Source organism: Odocoileus virginianus, chromosome 22 (assembly GCF_023699985.2).
Source record: "Odocoileus virginianus isolate 20LAN1187 ecotype Illinois chromosome 22, Ovbor_1.2, whole genome shotgun sequence".
NCBI classification, from domain to species: Eukaryota; Metazoa; Chordata; class Mammalia; order Artiodactyla; family Cervidae; genus Odocoileus; species Odocoileus virginianus.
Window position 1 is genome coordinate 2,347,945 of NC_069695.1, and position 18,255 is coordinate 2,366,199.

The 18,255-nt window shown below is 49.5% G+C and overlaps 1 protein-coding gene and 1 pseudogene across 1 annotated transcript in view; one reads left to right on the forward strand and one right to left on the reverse strand.

Annotated features, from left to right (window-relative positions):
• LOC110147352 (O-acyltransferase like protein-like) overlaps positions 1-9,552 on the reverse strand; it is a 40,707-nt gene extending 31,155 nt beyond the window's left edge. Inside the window, exons 1-4 of the mRNA XM_070452415.1 lie at positions 9,449-9,552; positions 4,241-4,464; positions 1,249-1,428; positions 387-489 (exon numbers count right to left, since the gene is read on the reverse strand). Of these exons, the coding sequence (XP_070308516.1) occupies positions 387-489; positions 1,249-1,428; positions 4,241-4,464; positions 9,449-9,552 (611 nt within the window). The remainder of the gene's footprint in view (positions 1-386; positions 490-1,248; positions 1,429-4,240; positions 4,465-9,448) is intronic.
• Positions 9,553-12,616: 3,064 nt separating this feature from the next.
• Positions 12,617-14,921, forward strand: LOC139030328 (phosphatidylinositol N-acetylglucosaminyltransferase subunit P pseudogene; annotated as a pseudogene).
• The last annotated feature ends 3,334 nt before the right edge of the window (positions 14,922-18,255 follow it).

Sequence of the window (18,255 nt, forward strand, 5' to 3'; positions counted from 1 at the left end):
AAATAAACACCACTTTATGTAACCTCACACCATTCTCTTATTTTTTTCCCACATTTCACTGTGGTGAGAACTGGCAACTTGATCATGGATTGGCACCATACCAGGAGCCAGAATTTGAGAAGCGCTGAAATAAACAAGTTTGAGCAATAAAATCACCTTCTGTAAAAGGCCTGTTTTAGAGAGCCATCCGGAATCATTTAATAAACTGAAGACATAAAAGAGAGGAACTGGCGACCTCAGTACTCTCCAGGGATGCACGGAGGCCGCGGCCAAGCGGAGTCCGCGTGAGCCTGTCTGTTTTTCTCTCTAAACGGGGAACAGCCACATCCACGCCTCCCCAACCAACAGCCACGAGCACAACTCCAGCAGGGAGAGCACCATGTTACCTGATCAGGAAAAATGTGTCCACTCCGAGATAGAAGGGGCCACTCCGAGAATAAAGGTACAGTGGGTTTCTAAGCACCCTGGCTTTCCATTCAAGCACATTATCTGTAAAAACGTAAGACAGTGTCTTTTGATTGGACGGAAGAAAATCTTGTGATTTATCTCTTCAAAAACACACCTTTAACTTTCAGCTGTATTGAGAGGGTTTTGTGGATCCTTGTAATTCACTTAAGAGGAGAACGTGGAACGGGAATAGGAGAGGGTGGCTCGGTAGCTGCCTGCAGCCTGGGTTCTCTCCTGGCCCCTCTGCAGGGCCCGCAGCCCCCTTGGAGCTGCAGCAGCTTCGCCTGTTCAGATCCCCTGGGGGGTCCTCAAATTGCCCTGGGCTGGCCCCTCCCCTCAATTCTGACATGTGTGTTTAGGTCCCACTTGGAGAGTTCCACTCGGTCGACAGGAGCTCTTCTGGACTGTACCAACAGAAAGAAGATCCACAAACACTGATTTTATACTAGTGCACAATACTTATCTATATTTGCCTATTTTTCCAGGAGAGGGGAAAAAAGACATTTCTGGATTCATTAATCATGACAAGAGGGAACCCAGCTGTTCGGAAGTTAGAAATAAAATGCTCAGCTTTCCCCATTCACCAGGGAATGAGGTGCCTGGTTTACACCCAAAGGGAAGTAAAGCAACCCTTCGACACTGGCCCGGAACACTCGTTTACGGAGGCCACGGCCATGTCTCGAGAAGAGAAGGAAGGCCACTCGAAAAGGCTGCAGGCTCCCTCCTAGGGCCCGACGTGGCCCCCCACATGAAAGCCCCTCCCTTCCTTGACTACCCCAGAGATCCCTCGGTTTTCCACACCCAGAGACATCCACGCAGTCATCTGACTCGTGTGCCCAGACACGATCCAGAGGAGGCTCAACACTCGGAGGCCGTTCAAGGCGGAGCACGTGCTTCCCGGCGTCTTTGTGGTCCAGAGGGCCGGCACATTCTTCTGCCAGGAAAAGCACTTCAGAACTCGGTCCACGGCGGCTAGATAACCTAGGCAGGAGCAAAGGCATTACTGTGCACCCTGAAAGCCAGACTAGACCACACGCTGCCCCCCAAACAAAAGGCAAAACCTGCAAGCCACTGATCCTGGCTGCCCCCCGGACACTGCCTCCCTTTGACCGTGAAAAGCTCAGCCCAGTTCTCCTTGTCCCCTCTTGATCTGGATCTCTGGACCTGGTCTTCCTCCTCTAGGAACCTCGACTTTCCCTAACAGTCTGGATCTGAGGTTGGTGCCCATGCCGTCTCATAACAGAATAGGCTTCCGGTCTCAGGCCCCAGGAATGCCAATGCCTGTCCGCCTCCTTCGTGTTTCACGAAGGGTCAGGCGAAAGGAAACTTAGACGTTGTTGAGAAGTCACACACTCCCTAAAGCCAGCGTGGGGCTTGAAATGGCATCCCTGGGGCTCGCCCAAGAATGAATCGCTTACAACAACATCCCTAAGAACGCAGAGCGGCAGGGGCAGCAGCAGTGAAGGGTGCCAGCCTTACAGTCAGTCGGACACTCCTGGCTCTGAATCTGCCGTGTATTAGCCCTGGGACCTCTGGCAAGTGAATTAACTTCTCTGTGCCCAAATTTCCACACCTGCAGAATGGGAATCAAAGTCGGTCTTAGAATTGTGGGCTGATCACGGAAAACAAAAGAGACAGTGTCACAACCTGCTACTGCTCACCAGTTGAAACTCCATTACTTTAAGAATGGTGCATGCTTTCTACTTAATTTATTCCCTTTCATTTAAAACAAATTAAATTTGGCTCATCCTGAGAGTCCATTAAGTGTCTGGAATTGGGAAACAGGAGCCTCGGAAACTCAAGCTGGCTCTGACAGGTTCCTTGTTTTCTCCAGGATGTCGCTGGGTGCCTCAAACGTGGGCACAAGAAGTCCTCGCAGAACGGAAACTTATTCACAATCGAGATGGGGCTTATAAACAAGCTCTGGCAATTCAAATCAACTTTTAAAATGGAAGTGCGTAATTAGCATTTTGAGGTTCCCGGGGTGAGGAGGAGTTTTTCCGCTGGGGTCGTTCTCAGAGGTGCCTGCCTGGAGGCGGGAAGCTCACCTTTCCGCTTAGAGGGGTGTTCGCTCCGCAGGAGCGGGCGCAGGCCTACACCTCATGTCCTGGCTCCTCTGGGTTCCCGGAGCGGCCACGCGCTCTAAAGGAGCGTCACGAGAGCTGGGCTTTGTCCAGCCCTGCCAGCTCTTCTACCTCTCTGAACGGGCTTCCTCACTTTTTTCTTTTTTAATCAGCGTTTTTACAGTTTTCTGGCTGTGCTGGGTCTGCGTTGCATGGCGTGCGTTTCTCTAGCTGCAGTGAGTGGGGGCCGCTCTCCGCTGCGCTGCCCCCGGCTTCTCAGTCCTGGAGCTTCCCTTGTTGCCGAGGCTCTGGGGCTCCCGGCTTCAGCAGTTTCGGAGGAGCTGTGGCCTCTGTGCTCCAGAGCACAGGGTCAGTAATCGTGGCACACAGACCCAGCTCTTGTCGGCATGTGGGATCTTCCTGAACCAGGGATCGAACCCGTGTCTCTCACATTGGCAGGCAGGTTCTTTACCACTGAGCCATCAGGGAAGCCCTTTCTTCTACTTTCAAACCGAGCGCCCTTTTTGGCAGGGCCATTGTGAGGTTTCAAGAGCAATATTTGTCAAATATCTGGCCCCAGGCCTAACTTGGCAAGCAAGTATAGAATACATTTTGCTATCATTTTTTTTTCTCATCTAAATTCCACTTCGAGTGAACTTAGTCAGTAGCTACCAAACTGTCTGAAAATAACTGGTCCAGAGAGAAGGCAGCCTCTCTGAGCCCCATTTCGCTTGTTTGTAAATGAAAAGTATCTTAAACCACAGGAGCAGAGGGAGGATCAGGTTAAATAATGCATGCAGTTACCTCAGTGGGAGTCCCTGGACCAGTAGCTTCAGCATCACCTGGGAACCAGTCAGAAAGGCACAGTCCAGCTCCACCCTAGACCGACTGAATCAGAATCCTAGATGGCTGGGCCCGGGAAATTGGCTGTGACAAGCCCTCTGGGTGATTCTGCTGCTTACCAAAGTTGAAGGACCGCAGGTGTGACAGTGCTTTGAATTTCTGGATTTTCCCAGTGATTATCACTATGAGCCCACTCTCAGTAACTGTGAGCCCAGTACTACTACAAGCCAACTACCAGGACTTCCCTGGAAGCTCAGACAGTAAAGAAAATCCACCTACAATGCAGGAGGCCTAGATTCGATTCTTGGGTCGGGAAAATCTCCTGAAGAAGGAAATGGCTATTCTTGCCTGGAGAATTCCATGGACAGAGAAGCCTAGCGGGCTACAGCCCGTGGGGTCCCAAAGAGTCAGACACGACTGAGTGACTAACTCTTTCTTTCTACTTTTAGTAACAGATCATAGGGGAAGAGCCCCCGGACTGAGTCCATAGCCATTAACTTCAGGAAGATGTCCTCAAATATCCATGCATATCCTTCTCATCTAAATAGTGAAGAACAGGGGCCTCCCGGGCAGTCCAGTAGCTAGGGCTCAGCACTCCCGATGCGGGGGGCCTGTGTTCAATCCCTGGTCAGGGAACTAAATCCCACATGCCAACCCAAGAGTCTGCATCCCACACCTAAGAGATTCCACTGCTGCAAGGAAGATCAAAGACAGTGTTATGCTGACTTCACTTCCTAGAGAGTGTAAAAGTGGAGGGGAAAAAAAAAATGTTGAACCTCTCCATCTCAATTATTTCCAAACATTCAGGAATGTGACATTTCACTCTGATGAAATGTGATCACTCTGGTGATCTAAGTCACCTCTCATGAGTTTGTTAAAATGCCTACTTTTTCCTCCCCTCGGGGTTCCTGACGGTGAGAGGGGCAGACAGCCCATCGGCTGGACTCTGCTTCCTGGCCCGCTCCCCACTGGCGCTCTCAGAGGCAGGCTCCCGTAAGTGGCCAGAGGCTCCTCGGGTACCGGTGACGCCTGGCGGTCCGACCCCCTCCCGGTGGCGGCCACGTAGACGGTTCCCGCCAGAGGGAGAGTGAGGCCCAGGAAGGTGAGGACCCTGCAGGGAGATGACACAGGTGTGAGCACGCCTGGAGCACGCTGGCACCGCGCTGAGATGCAGAGAAAAGAGCACAGGGGAGAAAATCCCCTCCAACCGCTCCTAAATGTAGGCAAGTGGTAACACTTTAAGGATTAGGAGTGGCTTCCTAAGAAAAAATAACAAAAGACATTACAGAGTCAAAGATGAATGGATTTCACTAAACTCCTTATGATAATTGTAAGAAAATAAAATAAAAAACACCATAACAAACAAAGCAACCAAGATATATTTGCAGCTGACTATCCTTCATCCATAGAGTGAACTTTAAAAATTAATAAGAATTCAGCTCACACAGACATAGAAAGGGGGATGAAGAGAATGAATAGCAGAGAAACTGAGAAAGAAAAGCCCTTATTACCAACTTTTTAGTGTAAATTAGGTCCATTTATGTATCTATCAAATTGGCACCAGTTTTTATAAAGGGAGCGTGGGTGGCCAGATTTAGCTCTGGGCCAACAAGTCCACTGCTCCTAGTCTGTCCTAAGGAACCATGTCAGGTGCAACTAGGACTTCACAGGCAAGTTTGCGGAGGTATCTGGATGAGAAGCAATGCCTCGAAGAAAAGAAATTCAGGGGCATCTCTGGTGGCTTGGTGTTAATGAATCTGCCCACCAATGCAGGAGACACGACTTCGATCCCTGACCTGGGAGGGTCCCACCTGCTGGGGAGCAACTAGACCCATGTACCTCAGCTACCGAGCCTGTGCTCTAAAGTCCGGGAGCCGCAACTACCGGCCCGAGCGCCCCAGAGCGTGTGTTCTGCACCAAGATGAGTCACGGCCACAAGAAGCCTGAGCTCTGCAACCAGAGAGCAGCCCCGCTTGCTGAAACTAGAGAAAAGCCCTCGCAGCAACAAAGACACAGCACAGCCAACTATATATATATACACACACACATAAGAAATTCATCTTCAGGGCCACATGATGGAAACAGGAATAACTGGGGACCGGACACGCTTCTCAGTGATCCCCAAAGCCCGTCACACTTGGGTGTGGCTGGCCTCCTCTGGAACACATTCGGATTTTCCTGTTAAGGTAGCAGAGAGCAGCGGACAGACGTCATTCAATGAATGAAAATGAAGTGGCCGAGTGCAGCTGGTGAGCAGCAGCGATGAAACAGCCCAGCACACACTTGGCAGCCCGGGGCCTGGGCGGTCTGTACTCACAGACTCAGGGCCGCAAACGTGTCCAGGGGGAACAATCCAGTAGCGCACCGGGCCACACCCCCACCAGACGAGGAGGAAGTGTTCATTGCAAAGAGAGGGAGCGGAGGAGCCCAGAACGAAGCCTTTCTGAACCTTAAAATATCTACCAAGAGAAAGGAGAAAAAAAAATAAGATTGAGTTAGTAATACTTTACTTTGCAATAAAAACTTGACACTTTTCCAAGAACTTTCATATGTATCACTTCAAAATCAAATCTTGACATTAGAAAGAGCATCTGGCTTTAATATATCTGATTCACAGGTGGGGAAATTAGAGCTCAAAGATGCTGGATTCCCTGGTGTCTCAGACAGTAAAGCGGCTGCCTGCAATGCAAGAGACCTAGGTTTGATCCCTGGGTCCGGAAGATCCCCTGGAGAAGGAAATAGCATCCCACTCCAGTACTCTTGCCTGGAAAATCCCATGGATGGAGGAGCCTGGTAGGCTATGATCCATGGGGTTGCAAAGAGTTGGACACGACTGAGCGACTTCACTTTGTTTCACTTTCTGAAAACTTTGCCAAAACTCAGAGAGATAGGTACTGTAAGCTGAGCTGGAGGTGGACCGTGGGTCCTCTGCATCCTCAGCCTGCCCAGGCTCTGCATCTTTTCCCAGCCCCCGGCACAGGGGAAAAGACAGTCCACAGAGACCCCAATGCTGGCTCAAATCCTTCTGTGAGCCGGTCCCCACAAGAGAGAAAAATGCAACACAAGAGGGAAAAATAGGATGCTACGAGCTAGGGAAAGGTGCTGTCTGAGTCTGAAGCTAAGAGGCACCAGCTGAGGACACGCTAACCGATCACCAATGGCTCAGAGGGAAAGAATCTCCCTACAGTGCAGGAGACTCAGGCTTGATCTCTGGCTCGGGAAGATCCCCTGGAGTAGGAAATGGCAACCCACTCCAGTGTTCTCACCTGGAGAATCCCGTGGACAGAGGAGCCTGGCGGGCTACAGTCCGTGGGGTCACAAAGAGTCAGACACTGAGTGACTGTGTGTGAGCACGAAATCAGTCACCACGGGAAATATTGTCAAATATTGTCAAAATATTACCGGTGACGCCGCGGAACAGAGGCCTCAAATGTCAGCATGCCTCAGAATTACCTGGAGGGCCCAGTAAACAGAGCGCTCCCTGCCTCCCCTCACCGCGTAAGAATTCACATTTCTAACAAGCTCCCAGGAGCTCCTGCTGCTAACTGGAATGCATACCTTCAGAACCCCGGGTTGGGAAGATCCCCTGGAGGAGGACATGGCAACCCACTCCAGTAGGTTGCAAAGAGTCGGACACGACTGAGCGAGTAAGCACAGCGGTTTGAGAACATCAGGCCGGGGGACTTGCAAAATCGCAGCAAAGGACGGAGGACACAGTGTGGTCCAATAAGAGAGCCGCACGAAGGACTTCTCTGGTGGTCCAAGGGTTAAGCATCTGCCTTGCTGTGCAGGGCACGCAGGTTCAATCCCTGGTCGGGGAACTAAGATCCCACGTGATGCAGAGCAACTAAGCCCCCCATGCCACATAGAGAGATCTCACACGATGCAATGAACATCCTGTATGCCACAACTAAGACCCAAGGCAGCCAACTAAGTAAAAACATTTTTAAACAAATATAAATAAATAAAATAGCAATAGTATTATAAATAAGAAGAGAAACACTGCCGCTAAGTGCCCACTCGCTCTGAGACACGCCTTGGTCATTGTTTCTAATCTGTCCACATCCCTAGAAGGAGCCATTGTTTACCTTATTTTACAGACAAGGAAGATTCCCCTTAAATGAGTTAACGAGCTTGAGCGTAGTGGTTAAGAACACAGGGTCTGCAGTGTGAGTCTGCATCCACCCCTGACTATCTGACCTTGGGCGAGTTAGCTGAATCTCTCTGTGTCTCAGTTTCCCTCTTGGCAAAATGGAGGTAACAGTACCGACTTCACACAGTTGTTGTGAAGATTAGATGTAGCCCAAATTGGCTCAGATGGTAAAGTGTCTGCCCGCAATGTGGGAGACCCAGGTTCGATCCCTGGGTCAGGAAGATTCCCTGGAGAAGGAAATGGCAACCCACTCCAGTATTCTTGCCTGGAAATCCCCATGGACGGAGGAGCCTGGTGGGCTACAGTCCATGGGGTCGCAAAAAGTCGGACATGACCGAGTGACTTCACTTTCTTAGAGAGTGCCTGGCACTGAGTCAGAGCTCAGTAAATGCTGGTCGTCTTGATTACCCTTGCCGTTGAGGGGCAGGGCCAGAACTCGCCCCAGGTCTGTGGGAACTTGGAGGATGTGATCTTCTCATCCCCTCAGACCACCTCAGCCCACCACACTACCAGACTTGCATTCAAAAGTGTGCGGTTCATGCCACCTTGCTGTGTGACTCTGGGCGAGTCCCTTCACCTCTCTGGGTCTCTCTCACGTGTGTAATGAGGACACATGGGTTGAACAGAATGGACTCTCGTGTGCCTTCCACCTCCCGGATCCACTGTTCCCGAGAGAGTGACCAGAGGGTTTCTGGAATGTCCAAACAAGCCGCTTAAAGGTTAATAACATGTGAGTCCTCATGAGTCTCCACGTCACCTGTTGGGGTGGAGATGGGAAGCAAGAGCTGCCTGTGCGTGCTCAGCACCCGCCAAGCACTCGGTCAGAGGTCCCCAGGGGCCAGGGCTCCTCATCACCCGAACCCAGGTGCTCCCAAGCGACTTCCTGGTGGTACTTCTGTTTCCCCAATAAACCCTGACACTGAAAAAAAGCGTACTGACCTGCTGACACAGCTATTCCCCTCGGAAGTCCTACTCTAACTTCAGTATTTATTTTTGGCTGCGCTGGGTCTTTGCTGCTGCCCCGGCTTTTCTGCAGGTGGGGTGAGCAGGGGCCCCTCGCCAGCTGCCATCCTGGGCTCTCTTGCTGGGGAGCATGGAGCACGGCTCTAGGGAGCACAGGCTTCAGGAGTCACAGCTCCCGGGCTCTCGAGCACAAGCTTGATAGTCATGGAGCACGGGCTCAGTTGTTCTGAGGCTGGTGGAATATTCCCAGGTCAGAGATCAAACCTGCATCCTTCGTCTCCTGCATTGGCAGGTGGATTCTTTACCACGGAGCCACCAGGGAAGCCCTCTTCTAACTTTAAAAGAATTAACTGGGGTTTTTTTGGTTTTGTTCGTGTTGTTGAATCAACCAGTCAAGAGCCTCTGGCCGGTGTGGATTAGGATCTCAGCCTGATGACCCCGGGTGAACTGAGAAAACCAACTTCCTCAACTCACAGAGCGCAGCTCCTCCCCGTGTTGACCTGTGGGCACCTTGCGGGACCAGAGCAGCTAGAATCTTCCTGCAGCCTTGAACTGCACAGCACATGCTGGAGGCAGTTATCTACACCCTTGAAAAAGAATTTTTTTTTTACTTTAACTTAGGGCCCTCCCTGGGCTTCCACAGGATGAGCTAAACTCTTCCTCTGGGCTTCCAGACTACATTTGCCTCACCTCCCGTTGTTTTTAGAAGCCTCCTTTCGCTAGCTCTGACTCCTCCCTTCCCAAGAAGCACAGGCTTAGCGGCAGCTGGAACATGTGCCCCAGCTGTCCCAAATGACAGTCCTCCTGCGTCTAAATCAAAGAGAAGGTGCAACAGACGTCACCTCAGCGGCCCCGGGGGAACCCCGAACCAGAGGTCAGCAGTTCATCTGTGGATGAAACCTGAAGCGCTGGGCAGCAGAGTCCAGAGTCTGAAGGACACGGGAGACCTAGGTCCTCACTGCTGAGCAGTCAGACCTACAAGATGATAGCTTCTTCGTCCACAAGGTGACCACTGGCCCCCACCCTCAACGCCAACACATTCCAAGCCTCGGCTGCTACTAACGATGACCAGCTCTGCTCCATCACCATACCACTTGGCAGCTCAGCAGTGAGTTTTTGACCTCTAAATAGCACTGTGTGTGTTAGTCACTCAGCTGTGTCCGACTCTTTGTGACCGCATGAACTTTAGCCGCCAGGCTTCTCTCTCCATGGGATTCTCCAGGCCACTGGAGTGGGTTGCCATTCCCTTCTCCAGAGGATCTTCCTGACCCAGGGATTGAACCCGAGTCTCCTGCATTGTGGGCAGATCCTTTACCGTCTGGGCCACCAGGGAAGACTTAAATAGCTCAGGCCCAACCTCAAAACCCAAACAGTGTTGGAAGTGTGCCTGTGTGTGCGTGCGTGTGCATGCTGGGGGAGATCTCAGCAAGGCCTGAGTTTGGTTACACTGGAGGCGTCATCAGCTCAGGCCACCAGACACCAGCCCACCCCTTCTAACTGGGGCCTGAGTTAAGAGTATACAGGGGCTTCTGCAGGATCCCAGCCCCCCAGCTTCAGCCGCACCCCTTTCTCCTCCCATGCCCTGCCCTGTACCACTAACTGCCTTATGGGCAGATTAGCAAGCTTACTGAGGAACTAGGTATTAGGTAGTGTTCTGGATTAAACTGTGTCCACTCCAAAAAGGTTCAAACCCTAATACCCCTCCCTCCACCCCAGGAACTGTTGAGTTTGGTAACACTGTGAACATGACCTTATTTGGAAACAGAGTCTTTGCAGAGGAAATCATCTTAAGATGAGGTCACCCTAGGTTGGGCTTCCCAGGTGGTGCTAGTGGTAAAGAACCCACCTGCCGATGCAGGAGACAGACACAGTTTCGATCCCTGGGTCAGAAAGATCCCCTGGAGGAGAGCAACCCACTCCAGTATTCTTACCTGAAGAATCCCATGGGTAGAGGAGCCTGGCAAGCTACAGTCCATGGGGTTCGAAAAGAGCTGGACACGACTGAAGCGACTCAGCATGCACACCTCCTAGGTTAGAGTAAGCTCTAAATCAAGTGTCTCTGGTGTTTATACAAGGAAGGACATTCAGACACAGAGAGGTGCCCAGGGAAGAACAGTACATGATGACGGAGGTAGGTGACACCTTGTAAGCCACCCATGGGTGGTACCTTGCTACCTGTGCCCTTGGAAACAGAACACAGTAAGTGCTGCTGAAACACACAATAGTGAACAGTTAGGGAACTAGCCTAAATCTAGGCTTGTGATGATCACACCTAGATTTTATCTACACTTTCTGGTGCTCCATGTTTTCATTCTCAGAAACTCACATGAAGTCTGTTGGTTAAAATTTTTGTAACATCTTGAGAGTCCCTTAGACAGCAAGGAGGTCAAACCAGTCCATCCTAAAGGAAATCAACCCTGAAAATCCATTAGAAGGACTGATGCTGAAGCTCCAATACTTTGGCCACCTGATGCGAAGAACAGACTCATTGCAAAAGACATTGAGGCTGGGAAAGACTGAGGGCAGGAGAAAGGGGCAACAGAAGAAGAGATGGTTGGATGGCATCACTGACTCAATAGACACTGAGCAAACTCCGGGACATGGTGAAGGACAGAGGAGCCTGGCATGCTGCAGCTGCAAAGAGCTCGACACGACTCAGCGACTGAAAATCAACAAACGGCGGCCACACTATGCAGTTTTTTGCCTAAAAACGATACGTTCTCATCTGCCCAGAATATTTCCCCTTTCTCCGCTGTACTACAGGTTCATTTCCTCTTGTTTGTCTGCCAGGGTCTTCCCTTGGGTTGACTCCCTGCCCTCCTGCTCTAGATGAATAAAATCTGCATAGCCAGCCACTGCTGAGCTGGTTTCTTCCATGTCTGTAGCAGAAACATTGGCAACTCCATCAAGAAGCTTTCAGGAACAGCCGGTAAATCCTTTCCAGATGGGGACCTTTTCCCCTGGGCTCAGATGCTCCCATTTCTACCTGCTGCCTCTGTGCAGAAGCTGGATAAACAGCCTGGCAGAGAGTTCCACTAATACGTTCACCCAAGTCAGCTGTGCTCACCCTAAGCAGGGCCCTTCCTTTCTCTAGTTCTTCAAAGAGAATCATTAAGACATCTTTGTATTGATAACAATTTCTAACCTTCCATTCTATTCTTATATCACCTCTGGCTAAAAAGCTTAACTTTAGGCAGAAAACTAGACTAATTGATGAATTTCTGAATAATAATGATCATTAACTCATTAGAGAGTATTCACTAGATATGCTAATACAATAACAACCTTGAAAATCTATCTTGGCCTCTAGGATATTTACAGCTTATCCAACAAGAATTGAAATTTAAGTTTGATATATAACAACTAGTTTTCTTTTTTTTTTAAGTAAATAATATTTTAGTATGTCTTTTTGCAGATAACATGACCTTGTACATAACAAATCTTAAGGAATACACTAAAAACCCTCTAGAAATAATAAGTGAATTCAGCAAAGTTATGGGCATGGGACCAAAACACAAAAATCACTTGTATTTCTATACACTAGCAATGATCAAATAAAAAACGAACCTAAGAACTCAATCGCAGCAGATGCAAACTATCACAAATACAATGGATAAGCAACAAGGTTCTACTGTAATGCACAAGGAACCATACAGGGATAATGGTTTTCTTTTTAATACCACCTGAAATATTTGGTTTGGATAGAGAGGTAACATACCTGAAGTTGTTGGGATAATCGCAAATTCAGAGGACAGTTTAAAATTCTTAAAAGCTGACTGCAATATCAACACTTAAAAGAGGGCCTTTAGGAACTTCCTGGTGGCGCAGTGGATAAGAACCCGCCTGCGAAGGCGGGGGACGCAGGTTCAGTCCCTGGTCTGGGGAGATTCCACACGCCTTGGAGCAGCGAAGCCCGTGCGTCACAGCTCCCCAGCCGGAGCATTGCAACTGCGGAAGCCCGCGGGCCTGGAGCCCAAGCGCCGCAACCGGAGGAGCCGCTGCGCTGGGGAAAGGGGCGGCCCCTGCTCGCCACAGCTGGAGGAAGCCCGTGCAAAGTAACGGAGACTCGGTGCAACCACAAATACAGATTAATTTTTTTTTTTTTTTTTAAAGAGGACTCCTGAGGTGGCCGAACGTGCCGCGGGGGGAGTCGGCGCTTGGAGGACCCAAGAATATCTAAAGCCACGGGGAAAATGGTGGAAAATTCACCGTCGCCATTGCCAGAAAGAGCGATTTATGGCTTTGTTCTTTTCTTAAGCTCCCAATTTGGTTTCATACTGTATCTTGTGTGGGCTTTTATTCCTGAGTCTTGGCTAAATTCCTTAGGCTTAACTGATTGGCCTCAAAAGTATTGGGCCGTTGCTCTGCCTGTGTATCTTCTCATTACCATAGTCATCGGTTACGTCCTCTTATTTGGAATAAACATGATGAGTACCTCTCCACTCGACTCCATTCGTCATATCACAGATGACTATGCCAAAACTCAACAGCACAAGAAAGACCAAGAAGAGGCTATCCCTCTAGTGCCTTAGAGGCACTAAGAGAGATTCCTATTAGTGAAGTAAACCAAATGTTCTTTCTTGAAGCCAAATAACTTTACACCAAAAAGTTAACTGTATGTGGACTAATACCAAACATTTATTATAAATTTTTGACATAAAGGTTTTGACCATACTAATAAATAAATAAATAAATAAAGAGGACTCCTTTTTGGGGGACTTCCCCAGGCTCCAGTGACTAAGACCCTGAGCTCCCAGGGCAGCGGGCTCAGGTCCAGTCCCTGGTCAGGGAACCGGATCCCACATACTGCAGCTAAGAGCTCAAATGGTGCGAGAATCGGTGATCCCGCATGCCTCCACTAAGAACTGGCACAGCCGAATAAATTTTTTTTAAAAAAGGCTTTTAATAATGTGTGTGACATTGTAACATGATAAGAGATACATACTCGGTCTTCACCCCCTGTTCCTGCGAGGGAGCTCCTAAAGCCCAGGGAATTTCCTGAGTGGTGGGCAGGAAGAGCACCTGTTGTTATTCATCATCAGCTCCTTTCAACCACACTTGAGTTCAGGCTACTACAGTGACTGCGGGAGGAGAGGAGCCGGTTGTCAGAACAAGCGTGAGCTGGGGTTGGGGTTCCAGCCCCGTCCCCATCCTCCAGGGAGGAGAGAGTGGAGCTGGGGACCAGTCATCACCAGCGGCCAGGGATGGAGTCCATCATGCCTCCATGGTGGACCCTCCGCACAAACAGAGGGGGTCAGAGAGCTCCCAGGCTGATAACTGCCCGAGGGCCTGGCAGGGTGGGCACCCTGAGAGGTGTCTCGTTTCTATGCCCCTTCCCCCGCACCTCACCCTCTGCATCTCTCCCATTTGGGTCTTCCTGGGTTTCGTCCATTATAATAGTGGTCACCAACCTTTCTGTCACCAGAAACCGGTTTCCTGGTGGACAGTTTTTCCCTGGAGTGGGCGGGACGGGTTCAGGTGGGGAGCGATGGGACGAAGCAGGCGAGGCTTCACCCCCTCGCTCTCTGCTCCCCGCTTGCTGTGTGGCCTGGCTCCTAATGGGGAACAGGGTCCCGTGCTTTACAATAAGTCAGTGATAATAAGTCATGTGTTCCCCTGAGTTCTGTGAGCCGTTAGAGCAAATGATCAAATGTGGGGAGGGTTTGACTGGGAATGAATCAGAGGAACCGCCCCAGAGAGGAAGTGTGCATGCTAAGCTGCTTTGGTTGTGTCCGACTCTTTGTGACCCTAAGGACTGTAGCCCTCTGTCCATGGGATTCTCCAGGCAAGAACACTGGAGAGGGTTGCCATGCCCTCCTCCAGGGGATCTTCCCGACGCAGGGATCGAACCTGCATTTCTTATGTCTTCTGCACTGGCAGGTGAGTGTTTTACTACTAGCACCACCTGTGAAGCCCCAGAGAGGATGTGGGGAACAAATCACAGCCCTGGGGTCCCCTGATTTGCAGGCAAGTTGGGCGTTGGGCAGAAGTAATGGGGGACCTCGGGACCCACTGCTTACAACTGGCATCTGAAGCGGGTGACCGTCCTGCGGAACTGAGCCCTTAATCTGTGGGGTCAGCACCACCGTCAGATACTCTGTGTCACAACTGCATAGTGTGACGAGGGAGCCCACACATTTGGTGCTAGAAGTTTCTGGGCGTAGAGAAACCGTGTTCTCCTTCCATGTGTCATGTTAGTCCTTATTCAGATAACCAGATTAAGTGCAAAAGTCACTGGCAGTAAAAAAAAATGTAGGTTTTAAAGCTTTTCCTTTGAAAATTTTGAAAGAGTTCAAGGAAGCCAAGCTGGATTCCATGTGGACTAAAATGTTTTCATTCAGGCTGAGGGCAGAAGGGGTTGTAAGGCTGCAGAGAGTCAGGGCCAGACTCAACGCCAGGGCCCACCCCTCTCTGCACAGAGGAAGGGACTGGAGCCGGGGGAGATGAAGTGATTTGCCCAGGATCACACAGCTGGGAGGTGACAACCAGGACCAGATGCCGGCCTCTTAACGCTAATCCATCACAACACGTGGGCCTCACACAATCCCAGTTCAGAATGGCCTGCCAGCCTTGGCTCCTGACCTACTTCTGCATTTGGGCCACAGCAAAGAACACGCAGTGTGGAAACCAGATACCACCCAGTGCCTTTCTTCAGACCTAACCTGGCAGCTGAGGGAAGATTAAGCTTAAAATGTTATTATCAATACATAAAGATTCAGCTCCTACTGTCTCTTTAATGTCTTTCTCCTTCTTGTCCATTCCCTTCCTATCCTCCACCGCCACTCCCAAGGTCCCTAACTCCATTAGTCTCGGTTTATTGAATTTATCAGGATGAGAGCTTGGTTCAATCCCAAGAGAATGACCAAGAGGCTCCAAGAGGCAGGGGGTCTTCAAATCTGCTGCTGAGACAGCAGTTTGTCCAGGTGTTCTCTGGCACTTACCCATCTGAGTCATGGCACTCACGTCTTCTTCAGTGCAAGAATCGGGCACACACACCCCCACGCTGTAGTCAGCTCCGTCGTGGCTCTAAGGGTTAATGCAGCCGATTATTTAAAAAGCAGCCTCCAGGGTGGGATAGTCTGCCCCAGTGCCTCTCTCTCCTGTATTACAGGTCATTGAGTTAATTCGTACAATTTCCAACAAACTTACCAACTTGCCATTTCTTTGTAGCAAGACACCATGGATCAAGTAAAGATTGTAGTAATACATCAAGCCAATAATTAGAATGCCAGTCCCAATAAAGCAAAGATCAAATTATAAATAAAAATTGCTGGGACGCTTCTTCTAAGCACGTAACTTACAGGATTGTATAGTCTGACCTTTTGTTCTGATACCAAAGCCATTAATCTGCTTTGAAAATAGGATATGACTTTTGTACTCACTGATTAAACCCTCAAGTCATCATTGTCAAATTCTCAGTGTGACCAGTGGAGCTGGGTGCTATCCTTCGTGTCTCCAAAGGTTAACCGTTGTAAGACCATTTTACAGCATTAACATCAGAGAGCTTGGATTTCATGTCATTATTTTATACTATTGTCATTAGCCAAACAGTAATGCATTTTCTTTTAGTGTGTATGGCATGCATGAAGTATATCTTTGTATTTAATAAGAGGTTGTGCTGTTCCTAGCTTTTTCTCCCCCCAGAAGTAAAAGAATTAACATCATTTGAAGACAGTCAGCCCTGTGACCCTACTTAGTGATGCATTCATAAAGGACCCAACACATTTGCTTTGACAACTTCAGATTCATATTTTGGAGCTCTGTTTCTGGGAAAGAGCTGTGGGTAATGGGGAGTCCACTTCCCTTTGGTATTCCAAACACTGCCTGTGAGTAAGCAGTTAACGCTCGGGAACATCAGCTGAGACTTGACCTTGGGTTCCCCACAAAGATCATGCAGGGGTCTTGTCCCCACAATGTGGTGGGAGGAACATGTGAAGCCCTGTTTGGCCTGCAGACAACTATCTCCTCCACACTCAGGACATGCAAGAAAGTTTCTGCCAACCGTTTAAAATTTAATTTTAACTTTTTGCAAAACACCTTAATAGCTTTTTTTCAGAATGAAGATAAGCAATCAGTCCATGGGGTCGGAAAGGGTCGGACACGGACTGAGCTCACACACACACGCACGCGCGCACACACGCACGCATGCACGCACACACACACACACCAGTGGCATGCACCACACACACACACACACACACCAGTGGCATGCACCACACACACACACACACACACATACACACCCCCCACACACACACACTCAGACACACACACCCCCACATACATACACCCCCCCCACACACACACACACGCACGCACACACACTCAGACACACACACACACACACACACACACACACACACACACACACACCCCAGTGGCATGCACCAGGTTCCCATCACGCGCCTCGTGTCCGCCGTCCTGGAAGGGCGCACGCGCAGACACCCGCTCACCTGTGCGAAGTGAAGCTTGCAGTAGCGGCCCCGGAAGCGGCCAGCCGGGGCGCGGGTGGAGAGACACTCACTGTAAGAACCCAGCCTGTCCACGTTTCCGTCAAGAACGTCGCTGCCCACCTTCCCGACCGAGTCGTACACTGCATTTCAAGCAAAAGAAGTGGGCAACATTAGTGTCCTTGTGTCACTTTCAAATGAATTCATCAGCGCTCAGCTCCCCCTTCCAAAGCTCTAAAACTTAAAGGATCCAAGAAAAGAAGCGAGAATGTATTTCGGTAACACTCTCAAGCCTGCGTTCTCCGTCGGTAGCCCCTGTGTTCACGGCAGAGAACCACGATGTATGTTGTCATGCGTGATTTGTTGCTAGAAAGATGAAGAGTTTGCATTCTTTTATAAAAATAGATGCTCTGGGGGAATAAGAAAGATGTAACTAAAATTGATAGCTTTCCTTTCTCCTCTATACAACCAGGAGAAAATACTTTTAAAAAAATTTTTGTATACAATTTCGTAGGACCTTATTTTGGAGAGAGGTTTTTGTTTGTTTGCTCCGTTTTTAATCTTGGGAGCAAAAAAGTGCAGTGATCAAGTCCCACAGTTCATGGCTCTCTTAGCCCTGGTCCTATAAAATTCTTACTTGGTTTGTTTGTGCTCGTATATTTCCTTTCCCCCTTCATTTTAAATAATTCATTTACTTTCCTCTTTCTTCAGCTTTCCCTTTCTCTTCATTCCCCCAATTCCTCCAACCTTTATGTTTGATATCTGTCATCTCATTTGTAGGTTTTCTTGTTTTCCATAAGTCTCTTTGTAATTTACGTAAAAGACTTTGTGCTTCAGACCTCCTGTTTCCACAGTTTGGTACTATTTATGGTGTTACTGTGCATATCCACTCCAGAGCTTCTGAGTTATCACCATCTTAGACTGCTGTTCTCTGATTGGTGGACACATAGATGGTCTGTAACCCACAGAAACACGGGAACAAAGTCCTCACACGTGTCCCCATATAAACTTACATGAGGCTTTAGTTCAGATTTACACCCTGTGGGGGCTTCCCAGGTGTTGCTAGTAGTAAAGGACCCACGTGCCAACGCAGGAGACCAGGAGGCGTAAGAGATTCGTGTTCCCTCCCTGGGTGGGGAAGATGCCCTGGAGGAGGGCATGGCAACCCACTCCAGTACTCTTGCCTGGAGAATCCCCATGGACAGAGGAGCCTGGTGGGCTACAGTCCATTGGGTCACAGTGAGTTGGACATAACTGAAGTGACTTAGCACACATACCCTTTTGAGGGAGCTTGCCAGATCACAAGGTACACAAATGCCGTGTAAAATCCCACCAG